Source organism: Filicampus tigris, chromosome 13 (genome assembly GCF_054856515.1).
Source record: "Filicampus tigris isolate MCC_2025a chromosome 13, RoL_Ftig_1.0, whole genome shotgun sequence".
NCBI classification, from domain to species: Eukaryota; Metazoa; Chordata; class Actinopteri; order Syngnathiformes; family Syngnathidae; genus Filicampus; species Filicampus tigris.
In genome coordinates, this window is record NC_141229.1 from 23,780,956 (window position 1) to 23,800,194 (window position 19,239).

At 42.5% G+C, this 19,239-nt stretch overlaps 1 protein-coding gene and 1 pseudogene across 4 annotated transcripts in view; one reads left to right on the forward strand and one right to left on the reverse strand.

Annotated features, from left to right (window-relative positions):
* The window catches only part of dicer1 (dicer 1, ribonuclease type III), a 278,919-nt gene that overhangs the window by 129,502 nt on the left and 130,178 nt on the right, over positions 1-19,239 (reverse strand). For all 4 annotated transcript variants that reach the window (XM_086050634.1, XM_086050635.1, XM_086050636.1 and 1 more), the window contains one exon: positions 14,964-15,143. In XM_086050634.1, coding sequence (XP_085906760.1) covers positions 14,964-15,143 — 180 coding nt within the window. The remainder of the gene's footprint in view (positions 1-14,963; positions 15,144-19,239) is intronic.
* LOC147137987 (uncharacterized) lies at positions 502-2,847 on the forward strand (annotated as a pseudogene).

Genomic DNA, 19,239 nt, shown 5'->3' on the forward strand with positions numbered 1-19,239 from the left:
CCTGCATCACATAGCGATATTGTTTGTACTGAGGTGGTGCAATATGATAATAATAGTACTCGAGAGCCGGTAAATAACTACCATATTCCAACAGCCGTACCCTCCCGCCGCACTTATAGTTGTTTGAGGTACAATACAGGACCCAGGGAACGCAATCTTATTAATAGTATGATTAGGAATCCTATTATGGGCGATTATCCGGATAAACCTATTTTACTGAAACTCGGTTTGTTTAATATTAGATCACTCTCTTCGAAAGCCTTGTTAGTTAATGACCTCATAAGAGACCATAAACTTAACATGATTGGGCTTTGCGAGATCTGGTTAAAACCTGATCATTTTTTACCGCTAAATGAGGCCTCGCCTCCAAACTTCGTTAGTTCACATGTTGCGCGCCCTCATAAGAAAGGTGGGGGTGTAGCCCTTATTTATGAATCTGATTTCAAACTTCTACATTTAAAACATTCTAGCGACACATTTAAAACATTTGAAGTTCTCACTATGCAATCTATAGCCTCATTGCCATTTTTTCTCGCAGTTATTTACCGTCCCCCCCGCTCGATTTTTAGATGAGTTCTCTGAGTTTTTGGCTGATTTGGTAACTCATGCAGATAACATAATGATGATGGGTGACTTTAACATTCATATGAATCTCCCGTCGGAATAACTTACAATGACGTTTCAGACAATAATTGATAGCTTTGATTTCACGCAGATAATTGATGAAGCGACGCATACAAATGGTAATTCTTTAGATTTGGTATTAACCCAAGGTTTAGCATGCTCATATGTAATAGTGTTACCGTATACTACTGTTATGTCTGACCATTACTTTATAAAATTTGAAGTGCGGGCTCATTACCATCGCCCTGACCACAATCAAAGCTTTAGCAGCCGATATATTAGTTCTTCAACCACCGCTGCGCTGTCTGAGCTACTGCCCCTGGCAACTGCTTCGTTTCCGAGCTATATTGGTTCAATTGACAACCTCACAAATGACTTTAATGTTGCTCTGTCAAATGCGCTTGACTCTGTTGCACCATTAAGACATAAAACTCGTCCTAAACGGCCTACTGATGAAACCCGCTCACTTAATCATGTAGGAAGCTAGAGCGCAAATGGTGTGCGACTAAAATATATAAAGCACTCGCCTTAGCCAAAACGAATTACTTTTCCAGATTAACTGTTCTAAATAAAAACAATCCTAAATATTTATTTCATACAGTGGCAATGCTAACGCAACAGCTGCCGACCTCCAATAGCTCCTCTCATTCAGCCCATGACTTCATGCAATTCTTTACGCTGAAGATTGAGTGCATTCAGGACGAGATTAAGGACACCGCTCCTAAAACCTTGTTGAATTCCGTGAATACTGATGTTAGTAGGGTTATCATGGCTGATAACTGTCTGACAACTCTATCTCTTTTGAAAATAGTATCTCTTGAAAGCCTAACAAAATTAGTTGGTGCAGCAAAACAGACAACTTGCGTGCTCGACCTGCTTAATGGTAAACTCATCAAAGAATTGTTTACAACCCTAGGACCCTCCGTCTTAAATATCATTAACTTATCACTCACATCGGGCACTGTACCTGCAGCCTTTAAAACTGCTGTTATTCGACCTCTGCTTAAGCGGCCAAACCTTGATCCAGACAACCTCAGTAATTATAGGCCAGTTTCAAATATCCCGTTTATTGCGAACATTCTCTGAAAAGTTGTAGCGCAACAGCTTAGTGACTGACTATATGGCCGCTAATAATCGATTTGAAATTTTTCAGTCAGGATTTAAAGCCGATCACTCTACTCTTGCTAAAGTGACTAATGATCTTCTCTTCGCTATGGACTCCGAAACCTCATCAATACTACTCTTACTTGACCTTAGTGCTGCTTTTGACACCATTAATCATAACATACTATTAGAACGCCTAGAAGAATGTGTTGGCTCAGCACTTTCTTGGTTTTATTCTTACCTCTCAGAAAGGAAGCACCGTGTAATTCATGACAATGCGACTTCTGAGTTTTGTAAAGTTACATCTGGAGTCCTGCAGGGTTCCGTACTAGGACCCCTATTGTTTAGCATCTACATGCTTCCGCTTGGTGATATTATACGTAAATATAACATTAGTTTTCATCGTTATGCTGACGACACCCAATTATATATGCCGCTCGAGATAAAAAAAAAAAAAAACGGTTAATTGCTGTAGTTTAGAGGCGTGCGTTGCCGAGATTAAACAATGGATGTCTCTCAATATTTTTCTTTTTAACTGAGATGTTGATTATTTGCCCTGCTTGTCATCGGCACCTATTTACGAACACCACTCTGAGGCTCGATAAATGTACTATTACCCAAAGTGATTCAACAAAAAATCTTGGCGTTATATTCGACCCAACTCTGTCTTTTAAAATGCACATTTAGAATATTTTTAAAACCGCATTTTTCCATCTCCGTAATATTGCTAAAATTCGTCCAATTCTGTCGATTAGTGATGCAGAAATTTTAATCCACGCGTTTGTTACGTCTCGCCTCGATTATTGTAACGTTTTGCTCTCTGGTCTTGCCATGTCTAGTATTAAAAGTCTGCAGTTAGTCCAAAATGCCACAGCAAGACTTTTGACAAGGACGAGAAAGTTCTATAATATTACTCCGATAATAGCCAATTTACATTAGCTACCAGTCCACTTGATATGCGATTTCAAGGTTTTGCTACTTACCTACAAAATACTGCACGGCTTAGCACCTTCCTATCTCGTCGACTTAGTGATATCGTATGTTCCGATCCGAAACCTTCGGTCACAAAATGCCGGCCTTTTAGTGATCCCGAGCCAAAAAGAAGTTCGCAGGATCTAGAGCATTTTGTATTTGGGCACCGACGCTTCGGAATGCCCTACCCGCGGATATTAGAGGCACTACCTCAGTAGAAATGTTTAAAACACGACTTAAGACTTATTTGTACGATTCTGTATTTAGTTGAACTGTTTGTTTTGGCCTCTTTACTGCCGCTTCTATTCTTTTTCTGCCCCCTTTTCCCAGGCTTGGTAACTAGGTGATGACGACCGAATTTGAGGTTGCTGATTCGATCCAATACCAAACTGACTGCTACAAGATTGGAGGCTGACCACATCCTCGGAGGCGCTGTTATGGAGATTTCTACATTGACCATTGGGCCCCTGCTCACTTCATCGACGTCATCTTCCTGCAGCACTTCATTTGATTAACTTTCACATCACTTTAACAAACACTGTATAGTACTATAATGTGTGTTCAATGTTGCCCACTCAGCATCCATTGCAGCCTGATCATCCTGGAAGAGGGATTCCCCCATCTGTGGTCCCTTCTCAAGGTTTCTCACTTTTCCCCAGATGGGGTTTTTGAGTTTTTCCTTGCCCTCCTGGTGGTTAAGACCAGGGGAGGTCGTGTATATGATCTGGTGCATATGTGAAGCCCTTTGAGACTTTCCTGTGATTAAGGGCTATATAACTAAATTTGACTATGTGGCCATAACCACGGACGGATGGACGTCCATGGCCACCGACTCTTAGATTACTATAATGTGTCATTATGTGAACAAAGGACATCTCCGCAGCTGTGTGCTTCAGACATGCGTCTTGGAGGAAAGATACACAGCTGAAAACTTGGCTGCTCACCTGCGGAGTGTGATGGGTACGTGGGCACTAGAAAATAAAGCATGTGTGCATGATAATGCAGGTAACATGGTGCTGGCGAATGAGAACCTGCTGGACTGGGAGTCGGTACCGTGTTTTGCTCACACTCTGCAGTTAGGGAGTAATGACGTGTTAAAGGCTAACGTGATGGGGCGGTGATCGGTGCTTGCACACGTTTGGTGAGCCATTTCCACCACAGCACCGTGGCAACGGTGGCGCTGAAGAAGCAGCTACAACTATGTGATCCAGAAGACAAGACTCCGACAAACAAACTGATACAGTCATGCAAGACACGCTGGAACTCCGTCCTCGATATGTTTCAGCGCCTGCACTCAGGACGATGGGCATCACTGCTGTCCTCTCAGATCGAACAGTGATGAAGCTGACAGACGCCAAGACGCTGGAGCTGACTGATGAAAACTGGCACACAATCGAATCTATGCTCCATGTTCTGGATTCACTCAAAACAGCCACCACTGCTCTGTCTAGTGAGACATACGTGTCTGTGTCACTGGCTTACCCCATCACCATGAGTTTGCTGAACAGGTAAATAAAATAAACAAATAAATACATGCATATTAAATAAATTACACAGAAGTATCTGTGTCTGTTTTAACTTTATGATTTACAGTTTACTTACATTTGTGTGTGGGGGATAGTGGTGGTGGAGGTGTTTGGGGCAGCAGAGACACAAATAAGCAGAGTTGGGCACTTGACCCTTTTTTGCCCGTCCGGCCGCGACCATCCACCCTAACCCTGGGTACCCTTCCGGCCGCGACCAGCCGGCCATATTCACAAACACTGGGCCCCGCCCCGTTCCGATCCCCGCCCCCCCATGTTTCAAATGCGCCATTTACCCACGTACTTACCCAGCTGCGTGTACTGTACTTAATTCCATTGCGAGCCCTTGGGGTTGGTTTTGTCGTATTGTTTAATTATTTGGGTCCAACAGACGACAAGTCTGCAAGCATTCAACAAGTTACTTATTTTCCACACTTCCCGGCCTTCAAAATAAAAGCACAGCAGCAAACCACTACACAGCAGTTTCGTTATGGCGTATTTCCGGAAGTACGAAAGTGCATGATGTGCCAGTGTCATACTTGAGTGCTGTGCGCAGCTTGAATATACTTCCGGACACAAGTCCGTTTTGAAAGAAGCCTAAAAAGAAGCCTTTCACCGAGTAGGCTGAGTTGAAATTTGGCCACCTCGCGAGCACGTCACACGAATGAGGGCCGATTAGTGGGCCGGACTAAAATGCACTTCCGGCCATGCTTTGTCCAGCCATGTTTTAAATATGTGTCACCCCCCCCCCACCCCTCGGCCCCAAACATGGGCATCCGGCCGGGCCGGAGGGTCCAACCGGTCCGGCCCAGGGACGGACTGCCCAGCTCTGCAAATAAGTCATATTATGTTGTAACGCTTTCCAACCATTTAATTATAGGCATTTCAACTCATCAGGAGACCACTGAAAGGTGGTAGTGGACTTTAAGAAGACAGTGGCAGCATCACTGGAGAGAAGAATGAGTCCGAAAAATAGAGAGAGCTGGTTGTGTGGCACTGCTCGCCTCTGCCGTTGATCCCTGCCATAAGCACCTCAGCTTCCTCCCAGTGGAGATGCGACAGGCAGTAAGAGAAAAGCTTGCTGACCAGGATCATAGTCTCCAGCTTCATGCCCATGTTATGGCAAAGTAAAAAAACGGAAGAAAAGTTCCTTGGTGAACTTTTTTGGGGCTGGCAATGGAAAGCATGCGAAAGATCATGACGAGCTGCAGCGGTACTGGCTGAAAGCCTGCATCCCAGCAGATGAGGGGGATCCACTTGTGTGGTGGTGTGAGAGGGAGCAATCCTTCCCAAAGCTATTTCATCTTGCACGTCGCTATTTGTGTATGCCTGCCACATCTGTGCCGGTGGAGGGAGTCTTTTCAGCTGCTGGATTCATAGTGAACAGGCTGAGGTCTCGCCTGACACCAGAACATGTTGATATGTTGATTGCACTGAACAAAAAGAATTTTACTGATGCCGATATTTAATAGTTAATGTAACCTTAGCCTTACCTTGCCTAGTAGTGTTTTTGATGATGAAAAAAAAAAAACTCTGTGGAATATGTGCAATGTTCTTAACGCACTGCAGAAAGTGCTACCTGCGTTTCAGGGCATTTATTAAAAATAATTTATGGTGGATTATTTATTTTTATTTGCTGTTATTAAAGTATGCTGTGTTTTTATAATTCACTGGGCAAATTGCCACCTAATTTTCAGTTTTAGTGAACTGTTATTTATTGAATTTGATTTTATATTTCTGTGCAATGTTATTCTGTGCAATGTTATGTGCACTTGTCCACATCAGGGAATTTCTATTCTAAGATACTAAGTTGTATGCTTGTAATTGTCATGCTGCTGCATCCAAGCTTCATACTGAAACATTATTCATAATGAATGCCATGCATTGCATTGGCAAATGTATCGGAAATATCTTTCTTTCAATTATTCACCTTTATTCAGTCAGTTGTTGTTACATCAATAGAATTTAAATTAACAAACTGTCCTGACTGTTTGGGCTAAAATAGCCCCGAAATACACAAAACATTTGGATTTTAATCTTTGAATTCAATATTTAAAACCGTATTTTCCGGACTATAATCCACAACTTTTTTCCTAGGTTTTGAGTTTATAGAACGGTGCGGCTATTCTTTGGATTTTTCTTCCACCGCTTGGGGTGCTCTAACTGGAATTACAGTACAATCCAATAAAAAACAATTGCTGGATGTGACTGCAGGTGGAGGAGTTAGTTACAGGCGAGGGCGCTGTGCACTAGGTTATTGCATTAGGTGCTGTAATTCTTTGATTTTATGTTTTCCGAGAGGTCCCTGAAGTGCACATGAATGTGATTGGCTCATGTTACTTCTGTTGTTTCGATGTGAAATGCTATTGTTGATTTAGTACAGTTGGCAACACGTCGTGTGTTAGATTGTTATCATTCCGATTTGAAATTCACAACATTCATCTCATTCAACTCATATTGGTTAAGCTTTTCAACACACCCCAAATTCCTATTTCCCACACATTCAACTCATTCACCCTTAAAAAACCCACAAAAATTCAACTATTTACCATTCATTTCCATTGGCACATTCAATTTTTTACACGCACACCATTCCAATTTCCACAAATTCAAGTCATTCAGCTCACATTCACCTTTTCAACACCCCGAAAATTTCTACTTCCCGCACTTTCAACTCATTCACCTTTAAAAAACCCAAAAAAATTCCACTATAAACCATTCATTTCCATTGGAACATTCAACCTTTCACATTTACACCCTCCCAACTTCCACAAATTCAAGTTATTCAACTCATTCAACTCACATTCAGCTTTTCAACACCCCCCAAATTCCTACTTCCCCTCACATTCAGCTCATTCACACTTAAAAACCCCACAAAAATTCAACTATTCACCATGCATTTCCATTGGAACATTTAACTTTTCACAATTCTACCTTCCCAATTTCCACAAATTAAAGTTATTTAACTCACATTCAGCTTTTCAACACCTCCCAAATTCCTACTTTCCACACGTTGAATTCATTCACCCTTAAAAAAGCCACACAATTTCACCATTCATTTCCGGTGGCATACTCACCCCGAGGTCTCCCCAGTGCGGGGCCATCTTGGGTAGGGACATTAGCTAGACTGGAGATACTCACCACAAGGTCTCCCCAGTGCAGCGGCCATCTTGGGCAGGGATATTAGCTAGACTGGAGATACTCACCACAAGGTCTCCCCAATGCAGCGGCCATCTTGGACAGGGAAATCAGCAAGACTGGGGATACTCACCCCGAGGTCTCCCCAATGTGGTGGCTATCTTGGACAGGGACATTAGCCAGACTAGGGATACTCACCCCGAGGTCTCCCCAGCCAGTGCGGCGGCCATCATGGTCAGTAATCCCTAGTGACCCAAATGACCCTAAAATGAACCGGAAGTGACCCAAATGACCCGGAAATGAACCGGAAGTGACCCATGTTACCCGGAAGTTACCCCAAATAACCCAGAAGTGACCACGAAGTGACTCCCAAGTACCCGTCACATTCAATAATGGCACATTCAACATTTACACCATTCCAATTTCAAATTGACAACATTCAGCTCATTCAACTCACATTCTCACATTGGGGGTGACATGGCTCAGTGGTAGAGTGGTTGTTTCCCAACCAGAGGTTGTGGGGTCGATCCCCAGCCATTCCATCCTTGTTTGCCTTCTTTTTTTCCTGACTTCCTCCTTTTATTTTTTTCTTACTTCCCCTTTTTCTTTCTTCCCTTCTGATTTATTTGTGTTCTCCTCATTCCTGGCTATTCTATATCATTTGAGGTCATTCAACTTCATTCAATTACATTCGGTATCATTTCAACGCATCCCAAAGTTTTTCATAGAGGTTATTCAAATTCATTCAGGATCATTCAACTTCATTCTGTATAATTCTATTTCATTTCAATTCAATCCTTTTCATTCAATTTAATTCAACTTCATTCTACTTAATTCAGTATTGTTCACTTCATTCAGCATCATTCAACTTCATTCAGTATCATTCAACTTCATTCAGTATCATTCAACTTCATTCAGTATCATTCAACTTCATTCAGTATCATTCAACTTAATTCTATATCATTCAACTTCATTCAATACATTCAACTTCATTTCAACGCATTCCTTACTTTTCATTCAGCTTTCTTCGCCTTCACACAAAATTTCTCCAGAAATTGCATTCTCTAGTTCTTCTTCTATTTTATTCCTCGCACTTTTTTGGCGTTCTTCCATTCCCACATTTTTTAGCCGATTCTCGCCGTTCCAACTTCAATGTATTCCAAAAATTCACGGCCTACGGAGGTTCTTTTCTTTCAGTCAAAAAATGTACGGTTACCCCAAAATTCCCAGGTTTCACCCCAAAAATCCCCATTCATTTCCAATGGCATATTCAACATTTCCACCATTCCAATTTAAAATTCACAAGATTCAACTCATTTAACTCACATTGGTAAAGCTATTCAACACACCCACAATTCCTATTTCCCAAAAATTCAACTTATTCACCCGGAAAACATCCACACAATTCCACCATTCATTCCCATTGCCATATTCAACTATTCACATGTACATCATTCCAATTTGAAATTCACAACATGCATCTCATTCAACTCATCATGATTAAGCTTTTTAACACACCCCAAATTCCTATTTCCCACACATTCAACTCATTCACCCTTAAAAAAAAAAACACAACGATTCAACTATTCACCATTCATTTCCATTGGCAGATTTAACTTTTAGCATTTACACCATACCAAATCCAAGTCATTCAACTCATTCACATTTAAAAAAAATCCACAAAAATGCAACTATTCACCATTCATGTCCATTGGAACATTCAACTTTTCACAATTAAACCTTCCCAATTCCCACAAATTCAACTCATTCAACTCCCATTCAGCTTTTCAACACCCGTAAAAATCCCTACTTTCCACACATTCAACTCATTCACACTTAAAAACCCCACAAAAATTAAACTATTTACCATTCACTTCCATTGAAACGTTCAACCTTTCACATTTACACTTTCCCAATTTCCACAAATTCAAGCCATTACAATCATTCAATTCACATTCAGCTTCTCAGCACCCCCAACATTCCTAATTTCAAAAACATTCAACTCATTCACTTTAAAAAACCCACAAAAATTCACCATTCATTTCCAGTGGACCAGTGTTATTGCCCCTTGGTCTCGCCAGTGTGGCGGCCATCTTGGACAGGGACATTAGCTAGACTGGGGAAACTCACCCCGAGGTCTCCCCAGTGTGGCGGCCATCTTGGGAAGGGACATTAGCTAGAGTGGGGATACTCACCCCGAGGTCTCCCCAGTGTGGCGGCCATCTTGGGAGGGACATAAGCTAGACTGGGGATACTCACCCCGAGGTCTCCCCAGTGCGGCGGCCATCTTGGACAGGGACATTAGCAAGACTGGGGATACTCACTCCGAGGTCTCCCCAGTGCGTCGGCCATCTTGGAGGAGGACCCAAAATCAACCGGAAGTGGCCCAAATGACCCGGAAATTGACCGGAAGTGACCCAAATGACCCGGAAATGAACCGAGAGTGGTCCAAATGACCTGGAAATGATCCGGAAGTGACCCACGTGACCCGGAAATGGACCAGAAGTCTTTTCTTCCCTTCTTATTTTTCTATGTCCTCCTCATTCCAGGCTATTACCTATAATTTGAGGTCATTCAACTTCATTCAGTATCATTCAACTTTATTCCACTTAATTCTACTTCATTTCAATTCATTACTTTTCATTCTACTTCAGTATCATTCAACTACTTTCAACTTTATTCAAATCAACTTTATCCCACTGATTTCTACTTCATTTCAATTAATTACTTTTCATTCAATTTCATTCAACTTAATTCCTCTTAATTCAGAATCATTCAACTTCATTCAGTATAATTCAACTTAATTCAGTATCATTCAACTTAATTCAGTAGCATACAACTTCATTGAACTACATTCAACTTCATTTAACTTAATTCCAACGCATTCCGCAGTTTTCATTCAGCTTCCTTCGCCTTCACACGCTATTTCTCCAGAAATTGCATTCTCTAGTTTCAAGTTGTCTTGCTTATAAACTAGTCGCAAATAAAATTTGAGACTATTCAACGGGCAAATTAGTCGAAAATTCCCATCCCTAGTTGGTACGGTGCTCTGCAGCCAAGTTTCAGACAGGCAAAGGTAATTCAAGTTTGAATCAAGGAGGACAGCACAGATTGCATTTCTTTTTGGTATTAGACCATGGATGTTTAAATGCCCTCCTACGATTCCTTTGGGTTTACATTTAGTATCCCAAAATACTCGAGCATTATTTTACAATTTGAAAGAAAACGTTGGTCTCTTGTTTCTGTGCAGTAAGTTTATTTAAACCAATTGAGTTTGTACTAGCCTGGTTTGAAGTAGTACTAGTAATCACAGTGTGTCTGTTTTTTCCTTGCACATTGTCTCTGGTTTTGTTCTTTGTTGTGACTTGAGAGGTGACCGAGAGAGATGTACAGCACTCATCAATAGAAGTTCTCATATTGTGCACATATGATATTGTCTCTGGTAATTGTGGCATTTGTCCAGCTAGTGCTGATGGTGGTCTGGCTGACTCTGATTGTGACCCGGCTTGTATTGATTAAGTTCCAGCTGACTGTGCCCCTGGCCCAGATGTGAGACCAGGTAGCAGAGCATTAGCTTACCAGCTACTATCAAATACCTGTCATTTGCATCAGAAATAACCTCAGAGGGCGAAAACTGTACTTTTTTGCAATTTAAAATGGCAACCCCGAAGATAAGTCTCCTGTACACTACAACAGAATTTAAGCACATGAACTGTGTGAAAACCTTAGACCTCTTAACAAGATCACCCACGCCTCGAATGTTCCAACTAACACATCTAAAATGTGTGCCTTCTCCAGCTAAGCTGGAATCCACAGTGATACTAACCCATCCATCCATTATCTATACCGCTTGTCCTCACACGGGTCGGAGGCATGCTGGAGCCTATCCCAGCTGTCTTCGGGCAGTAGGCAGGGGACACCCTGAATTGGTTGCCAGCCAATCGCAGGGCACACAGAGACAAACAAACATCCGCACTCACAATCACACTTAAGGGCAATTTAGGGTGTCCAATCAACCAGTGATACTAACCATTCATGTAAATTAAACAACAAACATACAGTGGGTACAGAAAGTATTCAGACCCCTTGAAATGTTTCACTTTCTGTGTCATTGCAGCCATTTGACAAAATCAAAAAAGTTCATTTTATTTCTCAATGTATACTCAGCACACCAAAAATCTGAAATGTAGAAATATTTGCAAATTTATTAAAAAAGAAAAACTGAAATATCATATGATCATAAGTATTCACACCCTGACACATTTTATTGAGTAGAAGCACCCTTTTGAGCTAGTACAGCCATGAGTCTTCTTTGGAATGACGCAACAGGTTTTTCACACCTGGATTTGGGGATCCTCTGCCATTCTTCCTTGCAGATCCTCTCCAGTTCTGTCAGGTCGGATAGTGAACGGTGGTGGACAGCGTATTTTCAGGTCTCTCCAGAGATGCTCAATCGGGTTTAGTTCAGGGCTCTGGCTGGGCCAGTCAAGAACGGCCACAGAGCTGTTCTGAAGCCACTCCTTTGTTATTTTAGCTGTATGCTTCGGGTCATTGTCCTGTTTAAAGGTGAACCTTTGGCCCAGTCTGAGGTCCTGAGCACTCTGGAAGAGGTTTTCCTCTAGGATATCTCTGTACTTGGCCGCATTCATCTTTCCTTCAATTGCAACCAGTCGTCCTGTCCCTGCACAACGGGGACAATGAAACCACCCCCAAAACATTATGCTCTCACCACCATGTTTCACTGTAGGGATTATATTGGGCAGAGTGAAGTGCCTGGTTTTCTCCACACATACCACTTAGAATTAACACTAGAACGCCCAGAAGGCGGTAATTTGACTACTTAGGCTTTACATTTGACGATGTCACCCCTGCCATATCACCTGCTATTTTGGTGGGGAACGGCCAATTTAGAAATTAAAGTCATCTACTTGAAGCCAGCAGAGTTGTTTTTCAAATATCAACCAGATTTGTCGTTCAAGTTGTTACAAAAAAAGTTGTAAAATCCCCTAGGCTGCAGAAATTATTTTGTAACCTTGGCCAGATTTGTGCCTTGCCACAATTCTGTCTCTGATCACCTTGAACAGTTCCTTTGACCTCATGATTCTCATTTTCTTATTTTCTCTGCATACACGGTGAGCTGTAAGGTCTTATATAGACCTTTCCTCATCAAGTCCAATCTGTTTAATTAAACACAGCTTGACTCCAACAAAGGAGCAGAACCATCTCAAGGAGGATCAGAAGAAATGGCCAGCATGTGAGTTAAACATGAAGGTCGCTGAAAATGGTCTGAATACCATATGATATTTCAGTTTTTCTTTTTTCACAAATTTGCAAAAATGCCTACATTTAACTTTTTTTCTGTCAAGATGGGTTGCTGAGTGTACATTAATGACAAATAAAATTAACTTTTTTGATTTGGGCAAATGGCTGCAATGACACAGAAAGTGAAAAAATTCAAAGGGTCTGAATACTTTCCATACCCACTTTACAAATAACCAAGGACAGCCGAGGTGAGGCACCCTCCCACAAAACCCCAAAACAAATATGCATCCAAAGTCTCCGTTTGTCCACACAATTGTGCAAACAGACGCAGAAGCGCAGAACAATCAAAAGCAAGGAAAAAAACCCTGCTAGTTCCAAATCCAACCAACAGAATAGGCTGAGTAGATACACACAACGCTGCAAAAGATTGGACGCGCATATTTCATTAAACTAAAAATAAACTAATAACAAAAATATGTAATAGTAATAAACCGAAAACATAAGTAAAATGAAAAAATAAATAACCCACTTAACACAAAACAGATTTCCATATAAGATTGACAAAAAAAAAACGACAGTGCAATTACTTAAAAAAACTGATAGAAAGCACAAATACTGTTCATTTTGACACATCACAGTAACCAATATATCAAATGCGTATGAACATAAAACTCCCATTAAATGAAAAACACTGTACTTAAACGACCATATCCCATGAACCAAAAGGAAGTCACAGAAACACAATCACAATAGCGCTATTACACTAGTTAGTGCTAATTATACAACAATGGAATTGGAGGGGAAAAGAAAAAGACACCAAAAAAAAATAAGGCCATTTGCAAACCTAGAAATCACCACAAGCGATCAAAGTTTGTTGAAAACTTACAAAAATATACATTCCGTATTTTCCGGACTATAAGCCGTGACCTTTTTCCGAGGTTTTGAGCCATGCGGTTTATAGCCCGGTGCGGGTATTCTGTGGATATTTATTCCACCGCTCGGGGATTGCAGCTAACTGGAATTGCAATACAATTCAATACAATACATTTGCCATTAAACTGGATGTGACTGCAGGTGGAGGAGTTCAACAGGCGAGGGCGCTATGCAGTAGGTTATTGCATTAGGTCATCTAATGCTTTGATTTTATGTTTTCCGAGAGGTCCCTGAAGTGCACATGAATGGAATTGGCTGATGTTACGTCTATTTTGTTGTTTCAATGTGAAATGCTATTGTTGATTTAGCACGTCGTGTGTTAGATTAGCTGACTTTATTTACATAAAACAAGACAGGTACATATGTAGAATGTAGTAGAACAGTTGATGGTGGAGTCTGGTGGACATTAGCTGACGAACTACAGTGGCAGCCGGCAGTGAAATGACAATAAGTACTGTTTATTTTCTCGTGGTTCTGTTCAATTTTAATCAGCAACGTTGCTGCAGTGTTAAAAGGCACTGTTAGGAAAGAATCTGCTCAGGTACATGCATGTACATTTACAGTTCATAATCGTTCTGTAAATGCAGTAAATATAAAACTTTTCAACATAGATAAGTGCGGCTTGTATAAAGGTGCGGCTTATATACGTTTTTTTCCCCAAATTTTCTAGAAATAGAGTGGGTGCGGAGGAAAAAAATCCTTTCAACATGCGCAATTATAACAATTCATACAATTTCAATTGAAACCGACAGGAGCTTCTTAACTAACGTCCTACTCTATTGAAACCTCAGCAGCGTGTCTACAGAGATTTATTGTGCCATTTTCCCAAAAATTCCAATTCCAATGTGCCAGTACCCCAAAGTGGCAAGGGTTGAGAGGGTCCTTCACAGCTGCTCGCAGCTCTAGCTCTGTTTACATTTTAAGGCATACATAAGACATGTCATGTCATGTCATGTCATTTTCCAAACCGCTTATCCTATACAGGGTCGCGGGGAGTTGCTGGAGCCTATCCCAGCCGTCAACGGGCGAAGGCAGACTACACCCCGGACTGGTCGCCAGCCAGTCGCAGGGCTACATAAGACATTTGCTGAATAAAAATGTCTGAAATGAATGATAAAAACCCAAATAAAATGTTGAATTACTTTCTTTGTTGTCAGTAGCAAAACTTTAAAACTGGCAATTTAAAAGCAATGAAAATTTGGATTTTTATCCCAACCCCCACAACAACCCAACCTTGAAGCGGTCGCTGCTCGGGCCCTAATAATAAAAAGAATAATTCTTTCGAAAACAATAGGGACTTCACAGCAGTCGCTGCTCGGACCCAATAATTACTACAAAAACAATTGAGACCTTGCAGTGGTCACTGCTCTGGCCCTAAAAATAAAATAATATTAAATTCGAACATACTTGTGGTATGGGCTTAGCGGTCAGGATGCCAAAACAACGGGTGCTGTCCTCTGGTGGGTAAAGCTTCCTTCGGCGGAAGTTGAGCTCATCCGGGAGTGGCGTGCTGAGAACCATCCCAATGACATATAGGTAGTAAGTATGCTGGGGGACAGCAAAACTTTCCTGCAGACACTCTGGTATCTGAATATCATAGAGAAGGGACAGAAAATGTACAATTATATGCCAAATAATGTAATAATTGCCACTTCCGCTCACACACTAATGAAACACTGACACATTTTATTGAAACATTCACAGATTTTTTTTTTTTGTTTTGCTCTCAATCACTACTAAGGATTCATTCGCAGTGTAGTGTGTGCCCAATAAAGATTTTTTTGTTATATCCAATCTTTTCATGTAGTTGTTCACCAAACAAACGCAAATGTGACTTCTAATGTGAACGGAATGTGTCCGTAAATTGACAAGCATATGCATTAAACGTACAATAAACTAATAAAATATTGATGATTTTGCCAGACTTGATGTGTGTGCAAAGCTTTTTTGAGTTTTTGTGTATTATTTGACACTCCAAGTAAGTGTTGTTTACTGGAGATGTCACCATGTTGGCAATATCGTGATATCATTTTAAATATGCCACAATATCGTCATTGTCATGTCACAATGTTAATAGCAGAACATCTATTTCAAAGCCCAAGTTGTTTTCCATTTGTGCAGTTCCAGCACCCTCTGGTGGTTAGTTTAGTGGTTAGTGCAGTTTAATTTGATGCATGTTTTGTGTGGAGACATTTACATGCAACTGCGTGTTTTTTTTTGTCATGTCATCTTCCAAACCGCTTATCCTATATAGGGTCGCGGGGAGTTGCTGGAGCCTATCCCAGCCATCAATGGGCGAAGGCAGACTACACCCTGAACTGGTCGCCAGCCAGTCGCAGGGCACACATAGACACTGTCACTGAGCGGGAATCGATCCCACGCTGCCCGCACACAACTCAGGCGTGTGTACCACTACACTATCAGCGGACGTGTTTTTTTTAAAATTTGTATTTGTATTTCGTGTTCTACAGAAACCATACACACACCCACACAACTAAATTAAACAGATTATTGCTCACATGAACAAAACTATGTTCTAACCAATAAAAGGTCCCATGAGTCCCTATTTCTTACAGAGCTGAGCATCGCCAATCCGTCACTAAGTTCCCATCAGGATTCCAGGCCGACCCACATGAGCCCAGTCCCTTCCTCATCGGTGAAAGCCAATTGTCGTTGAGAAAAATGACGGTCACGCACGCAGAGGCCGCACAAGCAGACGTTGCCAAATAAAGAAAACAAAAATAAAGAAAAAAAGACACACACACACATCACCAGTATGGTGATTGTGAAATAAAAACATTAAAGGGTCATATGTTATTGAGGTCTGTGGGACTCAAAGGTGTATATCACTGTTTTTATTGTTTTTATTTTTATTGTTTTGTCTGCATGTCAGGTGTGTGGCACCTACATTTGACGTGTAAGTCCGTTCCACGCCGTTTAGCTGATTCGGATCGACTGGGCGGGCCTGAAATACTGACGAGTATCACCAAACTTGTGTTTTAACATCATGAAGGCCTAAACACTCTTGCGAGCAATAATAATAATAATGGTAAAATCTTTATTTGACAGGCACAATGCAGTCAAACATAGATACAAACTTGCAGCTGATGTGATAGCCAATGCAAGTTCTCAACTCCAGTCCCCAGTTGGGCTCTTCCACAACATTGCAGTACAGTATAGGACATAAATTATACATCAATTAACAAAACAGACAAACTCAATAACCGATAATCAAATATATTACAGTATATAACAAATATGAAACAGAGCTGGCTAATCTGGTAGAAAATAAAACATCAAAGATTAAGACATGTATTGCCTTTAGCCAGTAGGTGGTGCTATCATTACGATGACAAATAGGTTTGTAGACGTCTTCAGGCCTGGACAAGTTAGGTAGTCATTTGGGTCAAGTTACAGCAGCTTTTGTAGTCATAGTGATGCCAAATTTTAAAGTAAATTAAAAATGGACTTGCCGTTGGGTTTCACATATGGCTCTAAGAAACGTTTTTTGTAGGTCGTGGGCTGTTAAATATAACATCAAATTTTCATACATCTAGGTGAAATGTACAAGCAGGGCTGCTTCGTTAAAATTTTGTAGGGGGCACCACTGAGCCATATTTTTAAAAAACACACAATAATATCATAAAATATTGATGACTTTGCCAGGTCTGATTTGTGTGCAAAGTTTCATGAGTTTTTGTGCACGTTTAGACCCTCTAAGTAAGTGCTGTTGGATGTATTGGCCACCTGCCCATTGCCAGCGCAACAGTGTTTCGCAAGTCACAAAATTTGTGTTTTAACCCCATGAAGGCCTGAACACACTTCCAAGCAAATATATGGTGGACCTGGTTAATCCACTCGGAGTAAAACATTAACAAATAAAAAATCTATGTATCACAAATGTTAAGATCATCAAAAGCTGCATCATTTTTCTTAGCAAACAGCGTGTTGCAGAGGCAACAGTGTTGGACGAACTAAAACCTTTGTCTTTTCCTTGACACCTTGAGCATCTTATGATGAAACTTCCACAGTTTCAATATCGGAGGAAATCTCTAGGAAGACCTCTTTAAAATGAGACCTCTGTATGAAGGCCAAAAATGGGGCCAATTTCAAAACAAAATTGGAAATGGTGGACTTCCTGTTAGGTTAAGAAATTTACTCCAAGAGACTCTTTTGCAGGCCTTGGGCTGTTAGATATGATGACCCCTTATGATGAGTAAAATTAACGGACCACGTTTTCCCTCGCCCGGACGCGGGTCACCGGGGCCCCCTTCTGGAGCCAGGCCTGGAGGTGGGGCTCGATGGCGAGCGCCTGGTGGCCGGGCCTGCACCCATGGGGCCCGGCCGGGCTCAGCCCAAAAAGGACACGTGGGTCCCCCTTCCCATGGGCTCACCACTGGTGGGAGGGGCCAAAGGGGTCGGGTGCCGTGCGAGCTGGGCGGCGGCGGAAGACGGGGACCTTGGCGGTCCGATCCCCAGCAGCAAAAACTAGCTCTTGGGACATGGAATGTCACCTCTCTGGCAGGGAAGGAGCCTGAACTGGTGTGTGAGGCTGAGAGGTTCCGATTAGATATAGTCGGGCTCACCTCCACGCACAGCTTGGGTTCTGGTCCCAGTCCTCTCGAGAGGGGTTGGACACTCTTCCACTCTGGAGTTGCCCAGGGTGAGAGGCGCCGAGCAGGTGTGGGCATACTTGGCGCCTGTACATTGGGGTTTACCCCGGTGGACGAGAGGGTAGCCTCCCTCCGCCTGAGGGTGGGGGGACGGGTCCTGACTGTTGTTTGTGCTTATGCACCAAACGGCAGTGCAGAGTACCCACCCTTTTTGGAGTCCTTGGAGGGTGTGCTGGAGGGCGCTCCACCTGGGGACTCCATCGTTCTGCTGGGGGACTTCAATGCTCACGTGGGCAATGACAGTGAGACCTGGAGAGGTGTGATTGGGAGGAATGGCCCCCCCGATCTGAACCCGAGCGGTGTTCAGTTACTGGACTTCTGTGGCCATCACGGATTGTCCATAACAAACACCATGTTCAAACATAAGGGTGTCCATATGTGCACTTGGCACCAGGATACCCTAGGCCGCAGTTCGATGATCGACTTTGTAGTCGTATCATCTGACTTGCGGCCACATGTTTTGGACACTCGGGTGAAGAGAGGGGCGGAGCTGTCAACTGATCCCATCTGGTGGTGAGTTGGCTCCGATGGTAGGGGAAGATGCCGGTCCGACCTGGCAGACCCAAACGTATTGTGAGGGTTTGCTGGGAACTCCTGGCAGAATCCCCTGTCAGAAGGAGTTTCAACTCCCACCTCCGGCAGAACTTTTCCCACGTCCCGGGGGAGGCGGGGGACATCGAGTCCGAGTGGACCATGTTTCGTGCCTCCATTGTTGAGGCGGCCGATCGGAGCTGTGGCCGCAAGGTGGTCGGTGCCTGTCGTGGCGGCAATCCCCGAACCCGCTGGTGGACACCAGCGGTAAGGGATGCTGTCCAGCTGAAGAAGGAGTCCTATCGGGCCTTTTTGGCCTGCGGGACCCCGGAGGCAGCGGACGGGTACCGGCTGGCCAAGCGGAATGCAGCTCTGGCGGTTGCTGAGGCAAAAACCCGGGTGTGGGAGGAGTTCGGGGAGGCCATGGAAAATGACTTCCGGGCGGCTTCGAGTAAATTCTGGTCCACCATCCGGCGTCT